This window comes from Pelodiscus sinensis, chromosome 24, assembly GCF_049634645.1.
Source record: "Pelodiscus sinensis isolate JC-2024 chromosome 24, ASM4963464v1, whole genome shotgun sequence".
Classification (NCBI taxonomy): domain Eukaryota; kingdom Metazoa; phylum Chordata; order Testudines; family Trionychidae; genus Pelodiscus; species Pelodiscus sinensis.
The window spans coordinates 4,300,159-4,321,405 of record NC_134734.1 but is presented as its reverse complement, the minus strand read 5'-3'; the positions used below and the strand labels follow the sequence as shown (position 1 = coordinate 4,321,405).

Genomic DNA, 21,247 nt, shown 5'->3' with positions numbered 1-21,247 from the left:
GCACCTCAGCCTCTGTAGTCATTTAGCCTCGCCCCACCCCTATGAGCTGGCTCGCAGCCCCGGGGTGGGAAACAGCTCAAACAACTCTGCTGAGATAACTGAGTTTTTATTATCAAGTCGGTGGCATACAAGACATATGTATTTCTCAAACAATTTGTATGAAAAAAGGCAAATAAAAAAATTAAAAGCCAGGCCCGGCTTCCACCCATCGGGACCTTAAAGACAAACTTTGAGCCTCGATCCCAGACAACAGCAACCAGCGACGGGAGCAGGGAAAAATAGTCCTGCGCCCGTCCACAGCAGAACCGAGCCCCATCCCGCAAAATTTCCCTGGGGGAAGGTTTTGGAAAGCTTGGCTTTTAGAAAGGGGGAGAGGGAAGGAATGGAAAAGTTTGAAAATGTTTGCAGGAGGGAAAGCGATGGTGGTTATCTTTCCCTCCTCAAACGTTTTGAAACTTTCGATTCCTCCCTCCCCCTCGCCCAACCCCCATCCAAAAGCCAAGTTTCCAAATCTTCCATACAACAAAGTTCTGGAATCTATGGGCAAGTCCCAAACAATTCCCACCCTTAGTTGCTGTCTGCTCTTACACACATTTCAGAATAAAGTCTCAGAGGGGCAGCTGTGTTAGTCTGTAACTTTAAAAACGAGTAGTCCTGTGACACCTCAGAGACTAACTAAAATATATAGGATCATGAGTTTTCCTGGGGAAAAATGAGGACGTGGATTTTATCCACGAAAGCTCACGATATTTGTGTTAGTCTCCAAGATGCCGTAGGACTACTCGTTGATTTCAAAGTGGCTTCAAGAGTCCATACGAAGAATGGAAATTTTGCAGTGTGCTGAAACAAAGTTTGGATGTTTGCAAAATTCCCTCCCTCTCCCCTTTTTTCAACCTAAACATTGTGCCAAAAATTGCCGCCATTTCACACATAAAAAAAATCAGTTTTGGGCAAACCATGTTTTCTGAAGAAAAACCATTTAGGGAAATTTTTTCACCTTGCTCTTAAGTCAGCTAATCATCCCATCTGACCTCCTGCATAGCAGATGCCAGTGAATGGCTGACAAGGATCTCTGCCTCTAGCCCAGAACAGGAGGTTGAGCTATAATCCCCTTAACTCTGCCCACAAATTAAATGCAAATATGAAATTGCAAGATAATGGGAAAGTGCAGCTAGCAAACAGATGCCCACAGGTATAAACTGGCACTCACTGAGGAGTTATTTTAATCTACATTGCTTGAGGATTGGCCAGGTTTAGCCTCCTTCCATAGTTTTTCATTATCTACCAATCAGGCTCAAGTGCAATTAACTTTAGAGATGGGTTTCTTGTCTCCTGTTGAGAAAAACACAGAGCATGCTCTTGCTCTACAGTGCATACATCCCGGAAGCAATCATGCAGCATAACACAGAGATAAATGCAAAGCTTTTACTTGCAGACAGGTGGGGCGTCCAAACTCCAGGGAAAATGTCTGCTAAACACAGCACTGGATGGGAAGACTAGAAACTAATGGTGGGAAGGGAAATCTACAAGTGACAGAACCAAAAATAAAAATGCAGTAGCACTCTCCAAACCTGTTTAAATATACAGAGCGAGGAGGGAACTTTTGAAATTAAGAAGTTTTCCTGTCCTGAATTAGGATAAATAACTCCTCTCTCAACAAATCTGGCAAGCTGAAAATCCCCAAAAAGTTTCAGGTGGGATCAAACATGTCTGTGATTTTAAAAAGTGTTATTTTGAGTTCAGCTCTTCTTGAGCCCACTCTACCTAAAGTTTCAAACCAGACACATTGACTCCAAACCCCAAATTTTGGCATGCTGAAAGTGTGGACATTTTCTAACTTTCTGCCCTCCCCCGGGCATTTCCATCTCCGGAGATTCCTCCAAACCAAGACTGTGGCCTAGCCAGGTCGGTGTGGACAGACCTCCCCACTTGAAAAAGTTTCCATTGCAACGAGTCAGCATTTTTTGGTTGGGGAAAAAAATGTTGTTGAAAAAACGGAGCCGGTCGGGATGCGGACGCTGAGATTCCAAAGTGCGTCTCTGCAACGAACAAACCGGCTTGGTCCCATGACAAGAGAAAGCCCGGTGCTAACGCGGGTGTTCGGACCAAGAGAAAGCTGTGCATCGTGTATAAAGGAGAGTAGTGTATTTCAAACACAACTTTGCCCCTACAGGAGCCCCAGATACAAACCCTTCCCCAGCCGAGGGGTGGAGAAGAAATAAAAGGCACTTTTTTCAAATGCAGAGCAGCCGCTCAGCTGAGAGACAGCAGCCGTGCCCTGCTGCAACGAGTGCGGGCACTGACATTCACTCTAGGTCTCTGCCAATTAGCACAGATATACTGATTACTGCAGGCCAAGCGGAGGCGCGCTGTGACGCTCCAGCACGCTCTGCAATCAGTGGCTTGCTATGCCCGCCGCCTCAGCAATCAATAGCTCCGTGCCAATCTGCCACCGTGCGGTTCAGCAGAGCGCTGCTGCGTCACGCCAGCCAAGGCAAGCAGCCCTGGCGGCGACAGACATCTCACCAGGTCGCCCATCTGGCGAAGAAACCTCCCTCCTCCCTTGCCAACGCCCAGGGTAATATTTCAGTACAATAAAGCAAAAAACAAACAAAAAAAACCCCCAAAACCAAACCCAACCCACCACCGCCACATCCTGGCTCTCCACCAGCCCCGCCGCCTTCAACTCGCAAAGGCGCCCGCCTGCCATCCAAAGCCCAACTGTATTTCCAATCCCCCCGCCCCCGGCCAATTGAAACGGCGACTACAGTTGGGACAGCCGAGCCATGCAGACGCCAAGTTGCTGTCCAAGGGCCGTGCGTTGCGCTGGTGCGTCCCGGCGGGGCCATTCACATCCCCCGTGGAGTGCTGCCTGCTGGTGGCGCTGGGGCCTCCGGGGGATTGTGCAGGTTGGTTTCCTTATACACAAACCAAGCGTCGCCAGCCCAGAGAATGAGGTTCAGGAACCCGATCACCTAAGAAGTCCAAAGGGGGATGGGGGGGTGGGGGATCAGCCAAAGTAGCTTGGATTCCAGAGTCAGCTTCTGGTTCAGCCTGGACAAGCTGGCTCCAGCTCCACATGGACCATTCCTGCCCACGCACTGTGGACGGCTGCATAGCCCCGGGATGGAAAACCCTCCCCAGGGATCCCCTTCCTGCAGCTCTGATCTGATGGTCGAGCTAGAGCACCCTTAACGTGTCCCCCCCCCCCCCCACACACACACATTTTGCATGCATGCCCTTTACTCTGCTTGCTGTAGATTTCAAACCCAGATACTGCATTCTCAGAGGGTATGTCTACACTACCCCGCTAGTTCGAACTAGCGGGGTAATGTATGCATACCGAACTTGCTAATGAAGCCCAGGATTTGAATTTCCCGGGCTTCATTAGCATAAAGCCGGCGCCGCCATTTTTAAAAGCCGGCTAGTGCGAACCCCGTGCCGCGCGGCTACACGCGGCACGGGCTAGATAGTTCGAACTACGTAGCCATTCCGAACCATCTGTACTCCTCGCGGCACGGGGTTCGCACTAGCCGGCTTTTAAAAATGGCGGCGCCGGCTTTATGCTAATGAAGCCCGGAAAATTCAAATCCCGGGCTTCATTAGCAAGTTCGGTATGCATACATTACCCCAAGTTCGAACTAGCGGGGTAGTGTAGACATACCCAGAGATATGGAGAATCGACCCCGTTCCTGGGGCTGGCTAAAATTCACCACTTCTTCCCCCTCTGATCAGTCTGGCATCACCCCCAGCTGTCGGCTGGATTAAAAAGCCCTCTGCTCCCTAAAATCTACTCCCTGCCTGGGAAGCTCTTCTAACTGGTTGGGAATAAATCCCATCTGAACCTTCCCTGGGAGAAACTGCCTCGCCCAAGCTCCTGCAGATTCATAGTCTCTAAGGCCAGAACAAATGCCCGGGATGTGCTAGTCCAGCCTCCTGTCTCATGCAGGCCAGAGAGCTTCCCTGAGTTAATTCCCATTCGCAGGGGAGCAGGTCAGTTAGAAAACCACCCAGTCTGGATTTAGAACATGCCAGAGATGGAGACTCCCCAAACTCAGTGAATTACTCTTCTGGTTAAAACCTGACACCTTAGTCCCAGTCTGGGTCTAGCTTTAACTTCCAGTGAGACTGTCCTCCGCCAGCCTGGAGAGCCCCCATCAAACAGGCGACTGACAGAGACTGGGATCAAATCACCCTGAACAGACGGAATTCCTTCAGTCTCTCACTAGTAGCTGTTCCTACCCTTTCATCGTGTCCATAGCTCTTCTCGGAGCCCTACTTGATCAGCCCCTTTCTAGAAGGATGGGCCCCAGAGCCAGACGGCGGGCTTCAGCAACGGTCACACCCATGCCAAACCCGGAAGTAGAACCACCTCTCCTCCGGCTCGGAGCAACTGACCAACGCCCTTCAGGAGCCAATCCACTTGAAATGCTTAATTCAGATTCACTTCCCTGCATCCCCATGTAGACAAGATCCCCAGGAATGACAATGCCCCAAGTCTGGAGGGAGGCCTGCCCCGCCCCACCACGGGCACCGGTTGTACCTACCACGGACACGTTGAGCGACCCCATGCTGCTGACTCCACCGAACACGCAGGAATGTCCCGGCATGCCACAGAACTTTATACCCAATATGGTATCAGGCCCAGTGGATGTTTTGATGTCAGTCAAGGCTTTGGCCCAAGCCGAAGTGCTGACCAGCCAGAGAAACGCAACCACCACGGTGATCACAAAGTCCTGCACAGAGAGGGGTGGGGTGGGAGTTACAAGACCAGGAGAGAAACACACAACAGAGGGGACAGAATCCCAAGCACATACAATAGCCATACTGAGCCCCACTGAATCCAAGGGAGCTATCGGCCCACTGGCTCTAGTTGAGATCTACCCCACTGACTCCAATGGAGCTATGGCCCATTCATCCTAGCTGGGATCTGGAACCATTAACTCCAATGGAGCTATGGCCCATTCACCCCAGCTGGGATCTGCCCCATTGACTCCAGTGGAGCTACGGCCCATTCACCCCAGCTGAGATCTGGAACCATTAATACCAGCAGAGCTATGGCCCATTCACCTCAGCTGGGATCTGCCCCATTGACTCCAGTGGAGCTATAGCCCATTCACCTCAGCTGGGATCTGCCCCATTGACTCCAGTGGAGCTATAGCCCATTCACCTCAGCTGGGATCTGCCCCATTGACTCCAATGGAGCTATAGCCCATTCACCCCAGCTGGGATCTGGAACCATTAACTCCAGTGGAGTTATGGCCCATTCACCTCAGCTGGGATCTGCCCCATTGACTCCAGTGGACCTTCAGCCCATTCACCCCAGCTGGGATCTGGAACCAGTAACTCCAGTGGAGCTATGGCCAATTCACCCCAGCTGGGATCTGGAACCAGTAACTCCAGTGGAGCTACGGCCAACTGGCCCCAGCTGAGATGTGGGCACTGGGCAGCCCACCCTGACAGGGGCCCCTTGTCTCAGACCCATGGAGGGAATCTGTGCAGTGCCTGGTACCCCCTCGAGGTGGTATGAGGAAAGCCTGGCCGGGCACTTGGTGCTCTCAAAACTCCTGTCTCCTTTTACTCTGCCATGAGCAAGGCACCCAGAGCAATCCGGCCGGCTCTCTGGCCAGTGCAGGGCTGAGTCCATGGCATTCCCACAGGCAGCCCAGCAGAGACGCTGCTCCCCGAGCTACAGGCATGCAGCGCCTGGTCTAGACTCCAGCATCAGGCTTGGGTTCCCAAAGGATCTCGATGCATTGAATTCCCATGGAAATCAAGCCACTAAGTAACTCACTAGGCCAGGCTGGAAATGTCGCTTGTTGCAAATGCTTCGGCCACTCACAGAGGTGATGAAATTAATCCCTTCTCTTCTCAGCTGCATTATTCCTCAGGTGTTGTTATGGTAGCATCCAAGAGACCCAGCTGGGATCAGGGCCCTGTTGTGCCGGGCGCGGCCCAAACACAGCCAGAGACAGGCCCTGCCTCAAAAGACTTACAACATAAATAGACGGTGGAATGATCTTTATCCCCATGTTACAGATGGGGAAACTGAGGCACGGGACAGGGCCATGCCTCACCCAAACTCAGTCTAAAGCCGAGTGCTGAAACCTGGTCTCCCACCTTCCAGCTTGATTTCTTACCACTAGCTCAGCCCTCCTCACTAAGGAGGAAGCAAACCCAGTTCTCACTGCCCCGGTAGCTGCATTGGAGCATGCCAGAGTGCAGGACAGTGCCCCCCAGATCTCACTGCCCCCCAGTGGGGGAGGCCTCAGTACTTGTGGGATGTAATTTTGATTTTCCCCTCCCCACGCCAATGACCCTCCCTCCCAGCCACTTACCACATTTCCCAGCCTTCAGAGGAGCCAGCGCAGCAGGGGGAGAAGAGAAAAGGGGCAGCTATTTATCGGGTTACAACAATCCTCTTCCACTCGCCACCCCTCTGCCCTCCGGAGCCAGGACCTTTGGTTTGCAGGCCAGCATGGAGCCAGGGCCCTGTGTCAAAGATCCGGTCTCACGGCCTCTTACATAGAGCCAGGATCCCACCAGCAGGGGGAACCAGGAATTACTGATCCCATCGCAGGAATAGCTGGGCGGGGCCTACACCGGATTGAATCGGCACAGGACCAGTGGGCCAAATGGAGTGACGGCCACTAGTCCCAGCTGGGATCCAGTCCATTGACCCCACCTGGGATCCGGCCCATGAATGGAAGGTTAGTGTTCTGGGTACACAAAAACTGCTGAAAAACGTCATCAGAAAACAAAACCAACCAGCAGAACGTTTGACAAGGGCTGGGCAAAAGTGCCAACCAAAGGCAGATTTCTCTCCAAAGAAGCAAAAAACCCTTTCCTGCCTTGTAACCAGACATGAGAAAGCCAAGATGTGTATTACACAAAAACTTTTTTGTTGCAACTATCCTGTTTTGTTTCCTCTTTTTAAGGGAAAAATTTGTTTTTTTTTGTTTTTAAAGAAAACTGAAGTTTTCCCCAATTAAAAAAAAAAAAAAAAAGGAAAAATTTTGCTCAACAATTTTAAATTTTCACTATTTTGTGGTGCTAATTTACAAAAATTTGTGTTTTGACAAAATCAAAATGATTTGTGCCATGCCTGCTTCCCACAGAGAATTTCAACTGTCCAGTGAAAACTGTACAATTTTGACAATGACCCCACAGTGCCTCATAGGAGCTGTAATCCTTAGTGCTTCAGAATCCCACTCTCCTCTAAGGAGCAGGTTCTCCGACCAGACTACATCTCCCATGAAGCACCATGAACAGGGATGAGTCTGACAATTGCCACAAGGGGAGAAAGTGGTGCATCGTGGGAGATGTAGTCCAGCCACAGAGCCCAGCCCATTGAAGAGAACAGGATCCTAAGGGTCACAGGACTACAGCACCCAGGAGGGAGGCACCGCAATGTAGTTTTGGTCAAAATATTTCAGTGAAACGTCAAAATATTCCTATAATGAAAACAAATAAGTTCAAATCTTGTCTAAATTCTCCAAGGGAAATTCAACCCCCCCCCCCAACCTGCCTCCCCAGCTCCCAATGCCTCTGTCAAAGCAAAGAGTAACATGCCACTTACCACCATGGGCAGCTTGCCCGCACCACGGTAAAGGTGCAGGTACCCCACGTACAGCACCAGCGCCACCATGCAGTAGAGGAAGACGAAAACAGCGAAGGTGACAAAGAACTGGGCCGAGGAGGAGAAGTCACCCACAAGATGGGTCTCATTCCATGTGTTGTTACATTTTGTGGATTCCAGGCCTTTGAACAAAACTGTGTTCAGCCTGCAGGGGGGAGACAAAGAGAAGCTTGAAGACTTTCACCTCGACGCCAGCAAGACAAAGCACTGGATCTCTGGGGTGAAAGAGCCATTTCTGCCCTCCTGCATAGCCCAATCCAGAGAAACCACTCCAGGGATCCCTGCCTCCAGGCCAGATCTCGGAGTGGAGCACCTTTAACTCCACCCTCTTGTAAGTATTCCCTTAACTCCGCCCCTTGGTAGATTTCAAGTTCATATCTGATGGTGGAGTTAGAGGGGCGCTCCTAAAGAGAGATGCCTGGTCTCAATGGAAGGACTCCATGGGATTTAGAACCTGTCCCATCCCTAGGGCAGTCGTTCCAAGTGTCAATTCTCCTTCTAGTTAAGAATCTGCCCCCTTATTCCTAGTCTAGCAGTGTCCCCCAGCCGTCGGCTCTTGCTCTGCCTTTGTCAGCTCGATTCAAGAGCCCTCTGCTGCCCAAAATCTTCTCTTGGGGGAGCTGCTGACAGCTAGGGGTCAAATCCCCTCTGAATCTTCCCTCACCTCACCCTCCCAGGAAGCCGGCGCTGGCTCCAATCTTGCGGGGTTGTGATGCTGGATCGCCAGCAAGGGCTGGGGTCAGGGTGTCTCAGGAGGACGGGGGGAGGGAGAGGGCTCAGGGAAATGGGCGAGGTGGGGGTAGGCGACTTTGGGGTGTCCGGCCCATGGCGCCCTCGCCTTCCTGCCAGTGAAACAAGCCCCCGAAGCAGCCGCCTGCCACGCAGCCCCGCCGGCTGGGCCACGCGGCTGCCACGGAGCAGGAGCCAGGGCCATGGTGAGGCTGCCCCAGCAGGGACAGGCTCACCGTGTCCCGGCTCCAGCTGTGGCACACGGGGCAGCCACCTGCTGGTCTGGCTGCGTGGCTGCCGCTGAGAAGGACCCCCCCTGCCCCCGACACCACTTGCCTTCCAGCAGGAAGGTCAGTGCTGCTCCTCTGCGAAGGAGGGGGGCACACACCTTAGAGGGAACTCTGCTGAGCTCCCGCCCTGGCCCATGGGTGTGCCACTCAAAATCGGCTCACATGCCTCAGCACACTGCCAAGCCCTGCCTTAGATCATTCCTACCACCCTTCTCTGACCCCTCCCTGCTTTCCTGATGTCCTGTTTGACACACGGCGCCCCAGAGCTGGGCGCAGTCCCCAGCACTGGCTCCCCACTGCCGAACTGAGACATCATCCCTCTCCACGGACACAACCCTTAAGATCCAACTGCAAAGCTCACGATAGGTGGGGTTTTTCCTTCCATCCCCAGCTCCCAGAGTCCCGGTATTTGTGGGAGATGCTCAGTTCAAAGGACTTTTCTCACCTTCACGGTTGGGGGCAAGTGGGATGGGAAACGAGACCTTTGGAAGCTGAGAAGCAGGAGGGGAACAGACCCAGACAGTCGCTGGTTGCTTGTTAAAAACAACCCATGATCTTTAGCCAGTCCCAGGGGTGTTTCGTTTCCAGGGGTTGGGAGAACGCCGAGGAGCGAAGGAGGAAGTAAAAGTCATGTGGGAATGATTCATGAGGGCCCACTGTGATCCTCCAGCCTCCCGCCCATGTCACACTGGCCAGGGAACAGCCCTGAATTAATTCCTGTGAGCACCGAACTCCAGAACTGCAGGCCTGGCCAAAGCATCCCAGCAGCGGTTGCAGGTTCCAGAACCGCTCTGCCCCAGCTCCAGGTTTGCATGTCCCGGGATCGCCTTGGCCCCGCCACGAGCACACGTTCGGCCGCTCGCCTGCCCGCCCGGGGCTACACTCACCGGAAGGGATAGCCGAAAAGCGCCTCAAGGGTCTCGTTTTTAACGTTCTCACAGGAGACATTAATGGCGGTATGGCCGCTGTACCCGCCACAGGTGGCGAAAGCAAAGATGGAGAAAATCTAGAGAGATGGAGAGACAGCATTGGCGTCGTAGATTCAAGGCTAGAATTCGTGCCCATCCAACCTGCCCTCCAGCAGAGCCCCGGCCTGAGAACTGCCCCTATAGATTCCTGCATCCAGCCCCGACCTGGCGGTTGAGCTAGCCCTGATCTTTTCAGTTCCCCAGCTCCATTTCAAGCGCCACGCACACATGCCAGCCAGCGTGAGAATGCCGTTCAGGAACGCCAGCGGCACATAAGAGTCCCAACAGCTGATACCCACATTCCCCGATGGCATCTGCCCAACAGAGCAGCAGCTGGCTGGTAGGTGCCAGTCACTCTGGCCACGATTTTAACCAGAACAGGGTCAATTTCCTGCTGCTACCTGGCCCATTAGAAACAGTCCCAATCAAAACTGAAAGCAGAAGAGGCCAGATCAGGCGGCAGGGGAAGCTGCCCCAACGGCATGACTCATGCCACCTGGGGACTTTCTGGGAAAGGGACCACACCAGCTTCAGCTGGCACAGCTAACTGCAGACCAAACACCCTCTCATCACCTCTCCTGGCTTCTGCAAAACTTGCCAGAGCCTAGGAATAATCCCCTCATCTTCATGCACTCTCCCTGCACAGATCTCAAAGGGTTATGGCAAAGAACACATGTAACGGTATCGCCAATGGAGAAACTGAGGCACAGAATATCAGCTGATCACAGCTAGGACAGTGCCCCTCCTCGTTAATGGCTGCTAACAGTCCAGGCTATCGCTCATTCTCTGTGCCTGTTCACAAGCCTGTATCCCAAGGGACTCTCTGGAATATTTTCATCAAAACTTTTTCCTTCCCCTGCCCCATGAAAAATAGCGTTTAGAAGGAAACTTGAATGATTTGCAGACTCCAAGGCCAGAAGGGACCACTGCGATCAGCTCGTCTGACCTCCTGTCTAACGCAGGCCAGAGACCTGCCCCACAATAAGCCCTAGAGCAGAGATTTTAGAAAAGCCACCAGTCTTGATTTTAAATTGTCCACAACTGAGAATCCACCTTGAGGGTATGTCGAGACTTACTTTCACTTTCGAAAGAGGATATGCAAATTTGGAAGTAATTTGCTTATCTTCTTCCGATCGCATTTTTGAAAGAGGAACTTTCGAAAACTAAAGTAGTCTGGACGCGGGGGGGTTTCAGCAAGCCCACCTTTTTCAGAAAAAACCACTCTTCCTAAAAAAAGGAGGTTTGTGCGTTTTTTTCGAAAAAGGGTCTTTCCCCCCCCCCCAAAAAAACACATCCAGACTACTTTCATTTTCCAAAGATCCTCTTTCAAAAATGCGATCAGAAGAAGATATGCAAACTACCGCCAAATTTGCATATCCTCTTTCAAAAAGTCTTTGTCGGTTCGACATGACATAACCACAGTGACTTGTTCCCATGGCTTTAAAAAAAAAATGAATGGAGATTGCCTATCTCCTAGAACTGGAAGGGACCTTGAAAGGCTAATTAGTCTGCTGTGGAAAATGAAAAGTTCTTATTAAAATCATGGGTCAGAAAAAGATCTACAATCTTCCCCCCAATAGTGGTCACAAAAATGATCAGTTTTAATCTACCAAAAAAAATTATCCCATTAAAAAACATTAGGGTTTTGGTTTAAAAATTTGAATAATAAGTTTTCTAAAAAAGCAAAACTTTTAATTGAAAACCACACTCAGTAAATAGTACATTTTACAAACTTGTACATTTTAAAAAAGTTTTCCATCAACATTTGTGGTTTGTAATGACGGCTTTCAGTTTGCATTAGAAATGCTCTGGCTTTGCTTTTAAAAAATGAGCTTTAGTTTTCAACACCCCCCCTCTTCCCCCCCGCTTTTGCCAAACTCCGTTCTCAGGAAAGCGTAACGAGTTTGTTGTCCGTTAGTTTGTATCTGTACAAACGAGGAGTCCCGGGACACCTTAAAGACTTAACACAGATATCCCTCTAAGACATGGTCACTTAGTTGGATTTTTAACCATATCTGACCATTTTTAACCACAAACCATGCTCCACAATGGAACCACATGGGGCAGAAAAACCAGCCAGGATCTCCTGTGAAATGCTGAAGATAAAAAAAAAAAAAAAAAAAAAAAACCCTAGGAAACATTCACATGCTTTCCCAAGGAAAGCCCTTTTTGACTATTCCACCCCTGTCCATAGTGGCAGAATGAAGCGAATGTATTTATTCATCGGCCTGGGGTTTCTGCTCTGGGCATGCTGCCCAGAAGAAAAAGCCCGGGCTCTGCTTCTGGGCCTTAAAGGTCACAGCCAGGTTTAGCTGCTAGAGGAGTGGCAGATGCCAAATCTGGGCTGCGGGAGCACAGGGCGGTTTTGGACTTTGTCCTTCGCGGGGGGGGGGGGGGGGGGGGAGCTGAGAGACGTGAGCCCCTTAAGAAAATCTTACAAAGCTGGGGCTGATGGCGCTATGCGCCGACAATGCCCAGGAAGAGGGAGAGCAAAGCAAGCTGGGACCCCACCCAGACTGGGCCTCGCCAAGAGCCAGGGAAGCTGAGTGCAGCGATTCGAGAGACGCGCCTGTTCTGTCGAATTCACTGCAAGGCTCTGCGATCGGAGCCAGCCGCGTGTGGGCCCAGGTGGAGGCTTTAAGCAAGAGAGTTATTTCCATGCTCGTGGCTAAGTCGTCCCCCATCATGCTCAAAGCTCCCTCTCAGCCCCGCAGCCACACAGCTGCCTACTAAGCCTCAGGCATGGGCTCAGAGCTGCAGCAGGGATAGGCCTCTCCCCACTGGCCCCAGGCGGGAACGGCCCAGGACTTGTCACGGTCGGAGAAGAGGCACCTTGGCCCCAACCTGCTACCACTAGAGGACAGGTGCCCCAAATCCATCCACTACCCAGCTAGCCTGGACCTGCCGGGGCCATAGAGTGGCACCCCTCCCCGGCCTGGAGCTGCTGCAGCCAGGTAAGAAGCACCTCATCTGGCCCACAGCGGCAGGCGTTGTTCTCTCACCCCACGGCAACCTACAGCCTGAATCACATCCCCAGCCCAAGCCCACACCCCAACCCTGAGTCCCTCCCACTTGCTGTCTAAAGGTACGTCTGCACTGCACAGTTACTTTGGAATAAGCTATTCCGGAATAGTTATTCCAAAATTGCTTATTTCGAAATAGCATGCCTACGCTGCAGGGAAGCCTCAAAATGAGTCTGAGGCTGGCTTCCCTAGTGCAGACACGCTCTCTCGATTTAGAGCCCTACGAGGTATAACTTAGACCGACTCTGATGAGGGGCTATTTTGAAACAGCAGAAGTGGAGCATCTACATACGCCTTATTTCACAAGAGCTCTTTCAGAAGAGGAGTTAGTCTTCATAAAATGGGTTTACAGACGTCGGAACTTCGGAATTAGCCGTCCGTGACTAAGAAATTATTTCAAAATAACAGAATGGCTGTGTAGACACTCACATTGTTATTTCCAAATAACGGCCGTTATTCCGAAATAACTTTGCTGTGTAGACACACCCTATGTGCGGAATGAATTTTGTTGTGAGCTCCAGTATGGTGGTGTATGTGTAACACATCACACTCCTATTGGGGCCATAACAAAATTCTTTCCACACATGGACATAAAAAATTAGAGAGCGTATCGTTCTTCCAGTGCCAGAACATAAAATAACCCAGGAGGAAGGGGGATGGAAACTAAGGATGTTAAAACCTGGTTAATTGACTAGTCAATAGGCACTTAGGCATTACTCCTTTGAAATGTACAAGAGCCCCTGATGAGAGGAATGCAGAACTCCACAGAAAGCCCTGGGCCAGTGGAAGTACAGCTGCCTCCAGGGGCTCTTGCACATTTCAAAGCCAAGGAGCCCAGGATGAGTGGGGGACTCGGAGTCCCCCATTGATCCTGGGCTCCATGCCACCCTGCCCCCAGCTGACATGTTACGCTGACCCAAGGCTCCATGCTACTGAGTCCCCTGCTGATCCTGGGCTCCTTGGCTTTGAAATGCACAAGAGCCCCTGCTGGGGACTCTTGTGCATTTTGAAGAAGGCACCTGCAAGTCAGCGGGACTTCCTGCTGGCCCCGGGCTGGAGGCAGAGTTCTGCACTCCCCCTTTGAAATGTACAGAGCCCAAGCTCTTGTCCGTTTCAAAGGAGGAATGCAGAAATGCCTATCGACTCCTCGAAAACCTATCTGATAACCAATGCTTATCAGACGGTCGACTAGTCTTTAACATCCTTAATGGAAACTACAGAAGAGGCTACAGTTTCTGCCCCAGAGCGGCCAGACCTGGGAGCAGAAATAAAACACCCATGACTGGCTGGCATCATGCGATTCAGGACTGGGGCTATAAAACTGCAATGCAGACATGGGATGTTAACACTGGATTTTTCAGTGGTTACCCATTTACATGCAAGGGGCAGGCAGCAGCTGGCCAGCTTCCACTGCCCTGGTGCCCCCCATACAGAGGCAGCAAGGAGGGGTGCGAGTAACCGTTAGGATTAACCGATGAGCCCAGGCTTATCAGTTAATGGCAACATGCCTAGTGTAGACAGTCTCAGGCCAGCCAGGCTCTGGGGAGAAAAGTCTTTTTGTTTCAGGACCTGTACAGCGCCTAGCGCAACAGAGACGTGAACGTGGCCTGGGGAACTCGACAGTGTCATTTAGATTTTGCCAACTTCTGTCTGCATCTGAATCTAGCAGGTGGGACTGAGCATCATGAGCCATTAGCTGACTGCTGCAGCCCTGAGGCTGGCAGGCCACATTTCTTGCTCCATCCCCAGAGCTGGGAAGCGTTGCCAGGAGGCTCTCAGCTTCAGAGCAAGGGGCTCAAGGCTTGTCCTCGTGGGTGGGGAAGCCTAGCACTGGCCACTCTGAGGACAGGACCCTGGGCTAGCTGGTGTTTGGTCTGACCCTGTCTGGCCATTCTTGTGTTCTGAACTGGGGCCAGAGGCTGGGCAAAGGGCTGAGAAGCCAGCAGGCAAATCACCTGGCTCCAAGCTTCATTTCACCCCCACCCCTGGGGGTATTTTAAAACACTCAGGACCAGGCAGGGAAGACTGAACATTTGCCTGACCGGACGAGGTGGGACTTGAACCCATGACCCTGCCCTTCCCAGGTGACCGCCCTAGCCCTTATGCCACACGGGAACCTGCCCCACCACCTTACAGGCACGGCGCCCCTTATTCCTCCTGCCCCCTCCCTCTCCACGCACCCCCAAGAGCTGGCCATAGAGCTCAGGACTCCTGGCTCCCAGCCCATATCTGAGGGTCGAGCTAGAGCACCTCAGCCAGGCTGTCAGACAAGTGACTGCAAGGGTGGAAGGGCCCAACTGCTGCCTGCCCCACACCCGGCTCTGCCTTCCCCGCCCCACCCCCCAGCCATAGCCTTGGAGAGCTCTGCTTTAACATCCAGTATTGCTAAAGCACTGGAAACCCACAAACCGACGCCATGCACTCTCCAGCAGGGCTCAGAGGCCACCGCTGGGGAGGGACACAAGGGGGACACCAGCCACATCTGCTCCCCTCTCAACTCCTCCCTGCACCACCTTAGCCCCCAACAGAGCTGAACATAGAGGGGTTCAGGGCTTGGGATGACCCCCACCAGCTGCCCCAGGCTCCACTCACCCCGTTCCCACCCTCCTCGCCAGGACCCAGAGCAGAGCCAGAAAACAGGACCCAGACAGGCAGGGCTGGGGGCAGACACGGGGCCGACAGCTGAGCTCCAGGCAGCAGCCATGACCCCAGGCTCTGGCTTTGCTGGCTCCTTGCCTCTCCCCACACAGCATATGGGGGATGTGACACTTTGCGCCCCCCCACCATGTGTCACCCATGGTTCTCAGCCCCCTCATGACAACCCAAATTACTTCACAACACCAGGGGAGGGGACCAAGCCTGAGCCCACCCAAGCCCCACGGCCCCATGTGAGGAGGCCCAATCCTGAGGTCCGTCCCCCGCCCTGCTCTGGGCATGGGGGCCAACAGCTGAGGCTCAAGGGTTCAGCCCCAGGCAGCTCCAGGGCCCCCTTTTAAAGGGGCGCCCAGCTCAGAAATTAAGCTACAGCATCGGGGCCTCCTCTCTGCAGTCCCCGAGCCACGGTTCCCTCCCAGCCAGCAGTGGGGAAGGCGCACCAGGACAGGGGGGCACGGCCCAGCAGAGAAAGGGTCGGAGACGGAGGCTCTCTACCCGGCTTAGGGAAAGAAGCTTGGCCAGCACCCGTATAAATGCCACATTAGCATCAGTGCTTGGGGCAATCATCTGAACTCTCTGGGGGCACTCAAAAGGTCACCTATGGGGCAAAGTGTGTGTGTGGGGGGGGGGGGGGGGGGGGGGGCTGCGAGCCAGGACTCCTGGGTTCTATCCCTGACTGCCACAGACATGCTGACTGACCTTAGGTAACTGTCCTTTTTGCACCGTGCCTCAGTTTCCTTGGCTATTCACCCTGGAAACTCTTTGGGGCAAGGACGATGTCTGGGCAGCGCCCAGCACAATGGAGCTGTGATCCCATCCAGGCAGGGCCTGCCTCTCACTGCGTGTGTGTGAATCCCCCGGCACGCCAGGGCCCCAATCTCCTCTCACAGCAACGCACCCAGGGCTATGGAAGGGTTAACGTCCCAAATCCTGGATGCACCGGAAATCAGCTCACAGCAAGACCTGTCAGTGGCCATGCAGGAAACGCCCCACACAGCCGTTAGTCCTGGGGCCCGAGCCCCACTGGTGTCGACAGGCCGGAGCCCCCTTGGCGTCAGGGGGGTTCTGGGGGGGGGGCCATTCCAGAGCAGTGACAGATTGCATCGCTTCTCCCCACCCCCTCCCACAATGGATCCCCCCCCCCGCCCGCCTTTCCCCATTCCCCTGCCCCCTCACGCTTTCCACCCCACCTGCACCACCCAGCCCCCAGCCCCAGGCCCCCTCACCTCCAGCCCCACCCCACCACGTGCGCCCCGGGCCCGCCTCTTCCCCACAGGACCAGCACCCCCAAACCACCCGCCCCTCCCAGCACGCGGTGCCCTGTACCCCTGGGACCCAGCCCCTCCCCACCGCCGGCTCATAGTCCCCCCCCACTCCTACCCCCAGCCCCCCCCACTCCTGCCCCCGGTCCATTGCCCCCCCCACTCCTGCCCCATTGCCCCCCCACTGCCCCTCCCATTCCTGCCCCATTGCCCCCCCACTGCCCCCCCATTCCTGCCCCTGCCCCATTGCCCCCCCGCACTCACCCACTGCAGGACCTTGATGAACCCCAGCGGCTCCTTCAGGGGGCCCAGGTTGAGCTGCAGGCCGGACATTTTCTGGGGAGAGGCCAGAGGAGGCGTCACGCGGGGGGAGGCGGAAGTTTGCAGGGGGCGGGGCCGCGGGGGGGGGGGCAGGCGGCGGGGGGGGGGGGGGCGAAGGGAGGTTGCAAAGGGCGGGGGGGGGCAGCGCCTACCTGGCTCACGCGCTCCATTCCCCGGACACACGCGCGCGCTGACGTCACCCCACCCCGCCCCTTCCATCCACGTTACGCTCCCCCCTCCCCCCGCAGCTGAGCTAATGAGCTCATTTGCATATCTCCAACGCAGGCCCCGGTGGAATGGGGCAGCCCTCCTGCTGGATCCTGCTTTGCCTCCTGCTCTGGGGCATCCCCCCCCCCCGCAGAATCCCGCTTTCTTCTCTGCTATGGGGCAGCCCCTCGTAAAATCCCGTTTTGCCCCCTGCAATGGGGTAGCCCCTTGCTGGATCCCACTCTACCACCTGCTATGGGGCAGGACCCCACTTTGCCCCTCCCATGCAAGGGGATCCATATCTGCCCCCCTCCCTCCAGCTTTGCAACAGCCACACACATCCCCGCCTGGCACCAGCCTGGCACCGCTCAGCCTGTGGCCTTCTCCCGGCTCCAGAACCCCCTTAAGCGTCACTTAAGGTGAGGGGGTTCCCTTCACACCCCAGCTCCGCCCCTCACAGCTCCGCAGCACGTTCACCTGCATTAACATCCCCCCCCCCAACAGATTTCACCCAGCTTAGTCCCCCGCCCCCGAACACACACACACACCAGCCCAGCGAGCGGCATTGCAGAAAACTCCCCTTGTGCCCCAGCCTGCACGGGGAGGGACTGGGCTGAGGGCCTGCTGTTTGGGGTATGGCAGCTGCACAGGCCTAAGGGGGGAACTGCCCTAATGTGACCCTCAGTGCCTGAGTCTGCTAAGAGCCTGAGCCCCTTGCTCGGGGGAGAGCTCCCCAAACCACCATGTAGCCTTGGCCAACCCCAGGGCTGCACCATAAGAATCTGAAGTTGAACTCTGTTATCTTTGGGTGGAGGAGCTTGTTAGTGGGTGGAGCTTATGAGAGCTCCACCTCCTTTTCTCACCCTTGCCAGATCTGGCTGTGTCTGCCCAGAGAGGCAATCTGTCTTTCCTCCCACTAGGCAAACGTCCACCCCTCTGTGGGGAAGGAATTCCGTGGGGCCGTACCGTTCAGCTGCTTGATTGATCTGGTTGGTCTAGCATAGATGTTTCTCTGTCCTCCCTCTCCCATAGCAGCGGAACCCTTCACTCTATTTAACAACACCCCCATGAGGCAGAGAGCAGGGCTCTTGTCCCCTGATACAGATGGGGAAACTGAGGCACAGAATCAGGCCTAAGGTCAGCCCAGGGAGTCTGGGACAGAACAGAGAAGTGAATCTGGGCTTGCTAAGTTCCAGGTTGTTGCACTAACCACTGGGGAATCCTACCTATCTGCAAAAGGAAATTTGTTTTCCCTATGTTCCTCGCCATCCCAAAATGCCAGTTCATCTTTTCCATCAAAGGAGTCAGCGTTTTCCGGTAGAAAAATGCTCTGGTGGGAAGCACACAGTGACCTTGATTTTGTAGCTCTGGTGCTCCAGGGTGTTGGGGTGTCCCAGAACAAGTGCAGTCACCGTGTCAGCGCTAGTACTTCGTGTCCTGGAGGGTGATATGGGCACCGGGCACCCCCTGGGTGGGGAACCATCCAAGGACTGGGTGATGCAGAGAAAAAGTGACACGGTTCTTGGAGCGATCCGAGAGAAGAAACTGCTGCCACACAACACCCCACAGCACGCTGGCCAACAGGGCTGAGTGAGTGCACGGCACATGCTGTGGAATCAAGCCACACAATGAGGTTATTAGCCAGGCTGGCCCCCATCTGGGGTTTGCATTGTGCGGATGTCATCCCCTATGGCAGTGGTCTCCAACCTTTTTACGCCCAAGATCACTTTTTAAGTCTCAGAACAGGCGAAGATCTACCGCCCCGCCCCTTCCTTGAAGCCCCGCCCCTTCCTTGAAGCCCCACCCTCTCTATTCTCCTGTCCATCATTTGCTATCCCCAGCCCTTATACACTCTGTTAAACAGTTTATTTTTAAATTATGCAATATATAAAATTAAAATGACATGTTTATAGTTATGAAATAAATGGTCTGGTTTTAATTCATGCTATTTAAATGTCAAATGAAGCATTTACAATAATACATTTTGTTCTCTGCTATTTTGTAAATCTAAAATCAAGTATTGATAATTATATATTTTTTCTTCCAATAACAAAGTCTCAGTGTGACACCTGTGACTGAACAGTATCTGCCAGTGTCTTGAAGTCTGGGCTGTAGTCTGAGATTGCTAGTCGTATACAGTCCATCAGATGGGCATCTGTGATCCTGCGCTCAGCCTGGGAAGCTTGCTTCAGCACAGCTGGAGCTAGACGCAGTCTCCCTGGGCTGAGCACAGGGCAGCCGGGCTGTAGGGAAGAGAAGTGGCTGCCCAGCCAGCTGGCCATGGCGCTCAGACAGGGTGCACCAAGCTTCACGTGGGCAGGCGCAGAGGAGAAGCCGCCGATCAGCTGGAGCAGCAGTCAGCTTGCTGGGGTATTTCAGCCCTCCCGACCTCCCAGCTCCCACTATTCCTCGCAGCTACTCACCTGTGTTGTTGTTTGGTGAGTAGCTGCTCCTCAAATGAGGAAATCTAATGTAAATGTACTGCGCAGGCGCGCAGTTCAGAGAGGGGTCAAGAGCTACTCTTAGAGCCCCTGAGATCTACCGGTAGATCGCGATCTACTGGTTGGTGACCACGGCCCTATGGACAGTGTGAAACTCCCTCCAAGAGATCCCCTCCTGCTTGGCTCTGCCTCACAGTGGAGACCCCGGCTGCGCTCTGCACCCACCATGCGGTAAAGAGGAGGCAGACGTGGCTGCCGCAGGAGGTGACCTACAGCCCGGCCCCGCTGCTCCTGCGCTCTCAGGCCAAGGAGCCTGACGTGGTCGCGGTGAGTCCCCCCGGCCCTGATGGCTCCAGCTGGGTCCATCTCCAGAGCCGCCTGCCGCAAGTGTGAACTTCAGCCCCAGCACGGTCCCCGGCCTCCACAGGACACACGCGTGGAGGTGGGGTCTGGCTCCCAGCTGCCTCTTCCTAAACCTCTCAGCTGTGGCCACCAAGGAGCCCAAAGCCCAGGAGCCCTCACAGGTCGGGCGGCAACTGTGTAGGCCTGTAGCCCCCCCCCAAACCTGACCCCCCTGATTGCTCTGGTCAGCTGGCCCTCGGCTGCAGAATGACCCCAGGTTCCAGCTGTGCCAGTGATGGAAATGGGCGGGACGAGGCAGGGAAAGAATCTACCATTCACGGGCTAACCCTGCATTTCCTGGACAGCAGTCCCAGGGGCAGCCTCTGGCCTCCCCGCCTGCACCCTGCCCGCTGCCCTTCCCGCCAAGACTCGTGCCAGGGGCCGGGGGGAGGGATTTTCCGAGACACACCCGGGCCATGGGAGTTGGGCGCCTCTGGGCTGCTTGTGCTCTGCCGGGGGAGACCAGCTGGAGCCCAGTGATGCAGCAGGTGCCCCAGAGGGTCCCATAGCAGAGCCCTCTGCACATCTGCCTCCGGTGGGAGGGGCTGGGGGAGCTGAGGGTCGGTCCTGGGAGTCAGTGAAGTCAAGGGCCTTCCTCTACGGAGAGTGAGACCCTGAGGAGGGGCTGGCCCATGTAGAAAGTTGAGGGAAGGTAACATGGAGTCAGCAGGCCTAAGGCCTGTAACATGAAAACAGCAACAGGCCTGCAAGCTAGTGAGCAAGACTTTGGTTCAGTAACTCAGATACTCATAACTGTGTAATTGTGTAAGTTAGGACACAGGGAGGCACGGAGAACAGACTGGAAGCCGAAAGGGAGTAACGGAACATCTTAAGGAATGTCCTGGTACAAAAACTCCCTAAACACGAATGCACATTCCGACCTAGGTTCAGGACCAGGTCGGAATTGACAGCATGAAGGATAGTAAGTGAGCCCCTCTTCCGTAAGATGAGGGGTGGTAACTAGGCAACAGAGAGTGGTAACCCGTACATAAAGAAATGATGTAAGTTGTTTGTCTCTGTCTATAAAAGGACACCGCAGAGGGTGCTCTCCGGCCGACCTGGGGCGGCGCACTAGGCGCCTGAACGGCAGGTGTCGTTGCCTAAACTTACAGAATGCACAGTAGCTTAACTTTGACTAACTGCTGTTAATATCTGATCTATGGCAATAGGCCTGTTGGTACCTTGTCAACGCGGGCCATAGTGCCCAGTGGTGTAACGTTGTACTGATCTCTGTTACCAACTGGTAGAGCTTCGCATTTGACAATAAACCTGCTCGATTGATTTCAAACCTTGCCTGCATCTGTCGTTTC

At 54.0% G+C, this 21,247-nt stretch overlaps 1 protein-coding gene across 1 annotated transcript; it reads right to left on the bottom strand.

The window, feature by feature from the left end:
- Window positions 1-90: 90 nt before the first annotated feature.
- LOC102450848 (synaptophysin-like protein 1) lies at window positions 91-17,099 on the bottom strand. Its single transcript, XM_075908423.1, has 6 exons — window positions 17,040-17,099; window positions 16,831-16,902; window positions 9,546-9,664; window positions 7,580-7,784; window positions 4,548-4,736; window positions 91-2,975 (listed from the first exon to the last, which is right to left on the bottom strand). Exons 1-6 carry the CDS (start codon window positions 17,055-17,057, stop codon window positions 2,850-2,852), a joined length of 729 nt encoding a protein of 242 aa, XP_075764538.1. The 5' UTR covers window positions 17,058-17,099; the 3' UTR covers window positions 91-2,849.
- Between the last annotated feature and the right edge of the window lie 4,148 nt (window positions 17,100-21,247).

Excerpts from the sequence above, each read along its gene's own strand:
- LOC102450848 (XM_075908423.1), bottom strand. Across the intron at positions 7,785-9,545 it reads CTTTTCGGCTATCCCTTCCG|GCTGAACACAGTTTTGTTCA; the intron begins GTGAGTGTAGCC and ends TCCCCCCTGCAG. Across the intron at positions 2,976-4,547 it reads GGTCGCTCAACGTGTCCGTG|GTGATCGGGTTCCTGAACCT; the intron begins GTAGGTACAACC and ends TGGACTTCTTAG.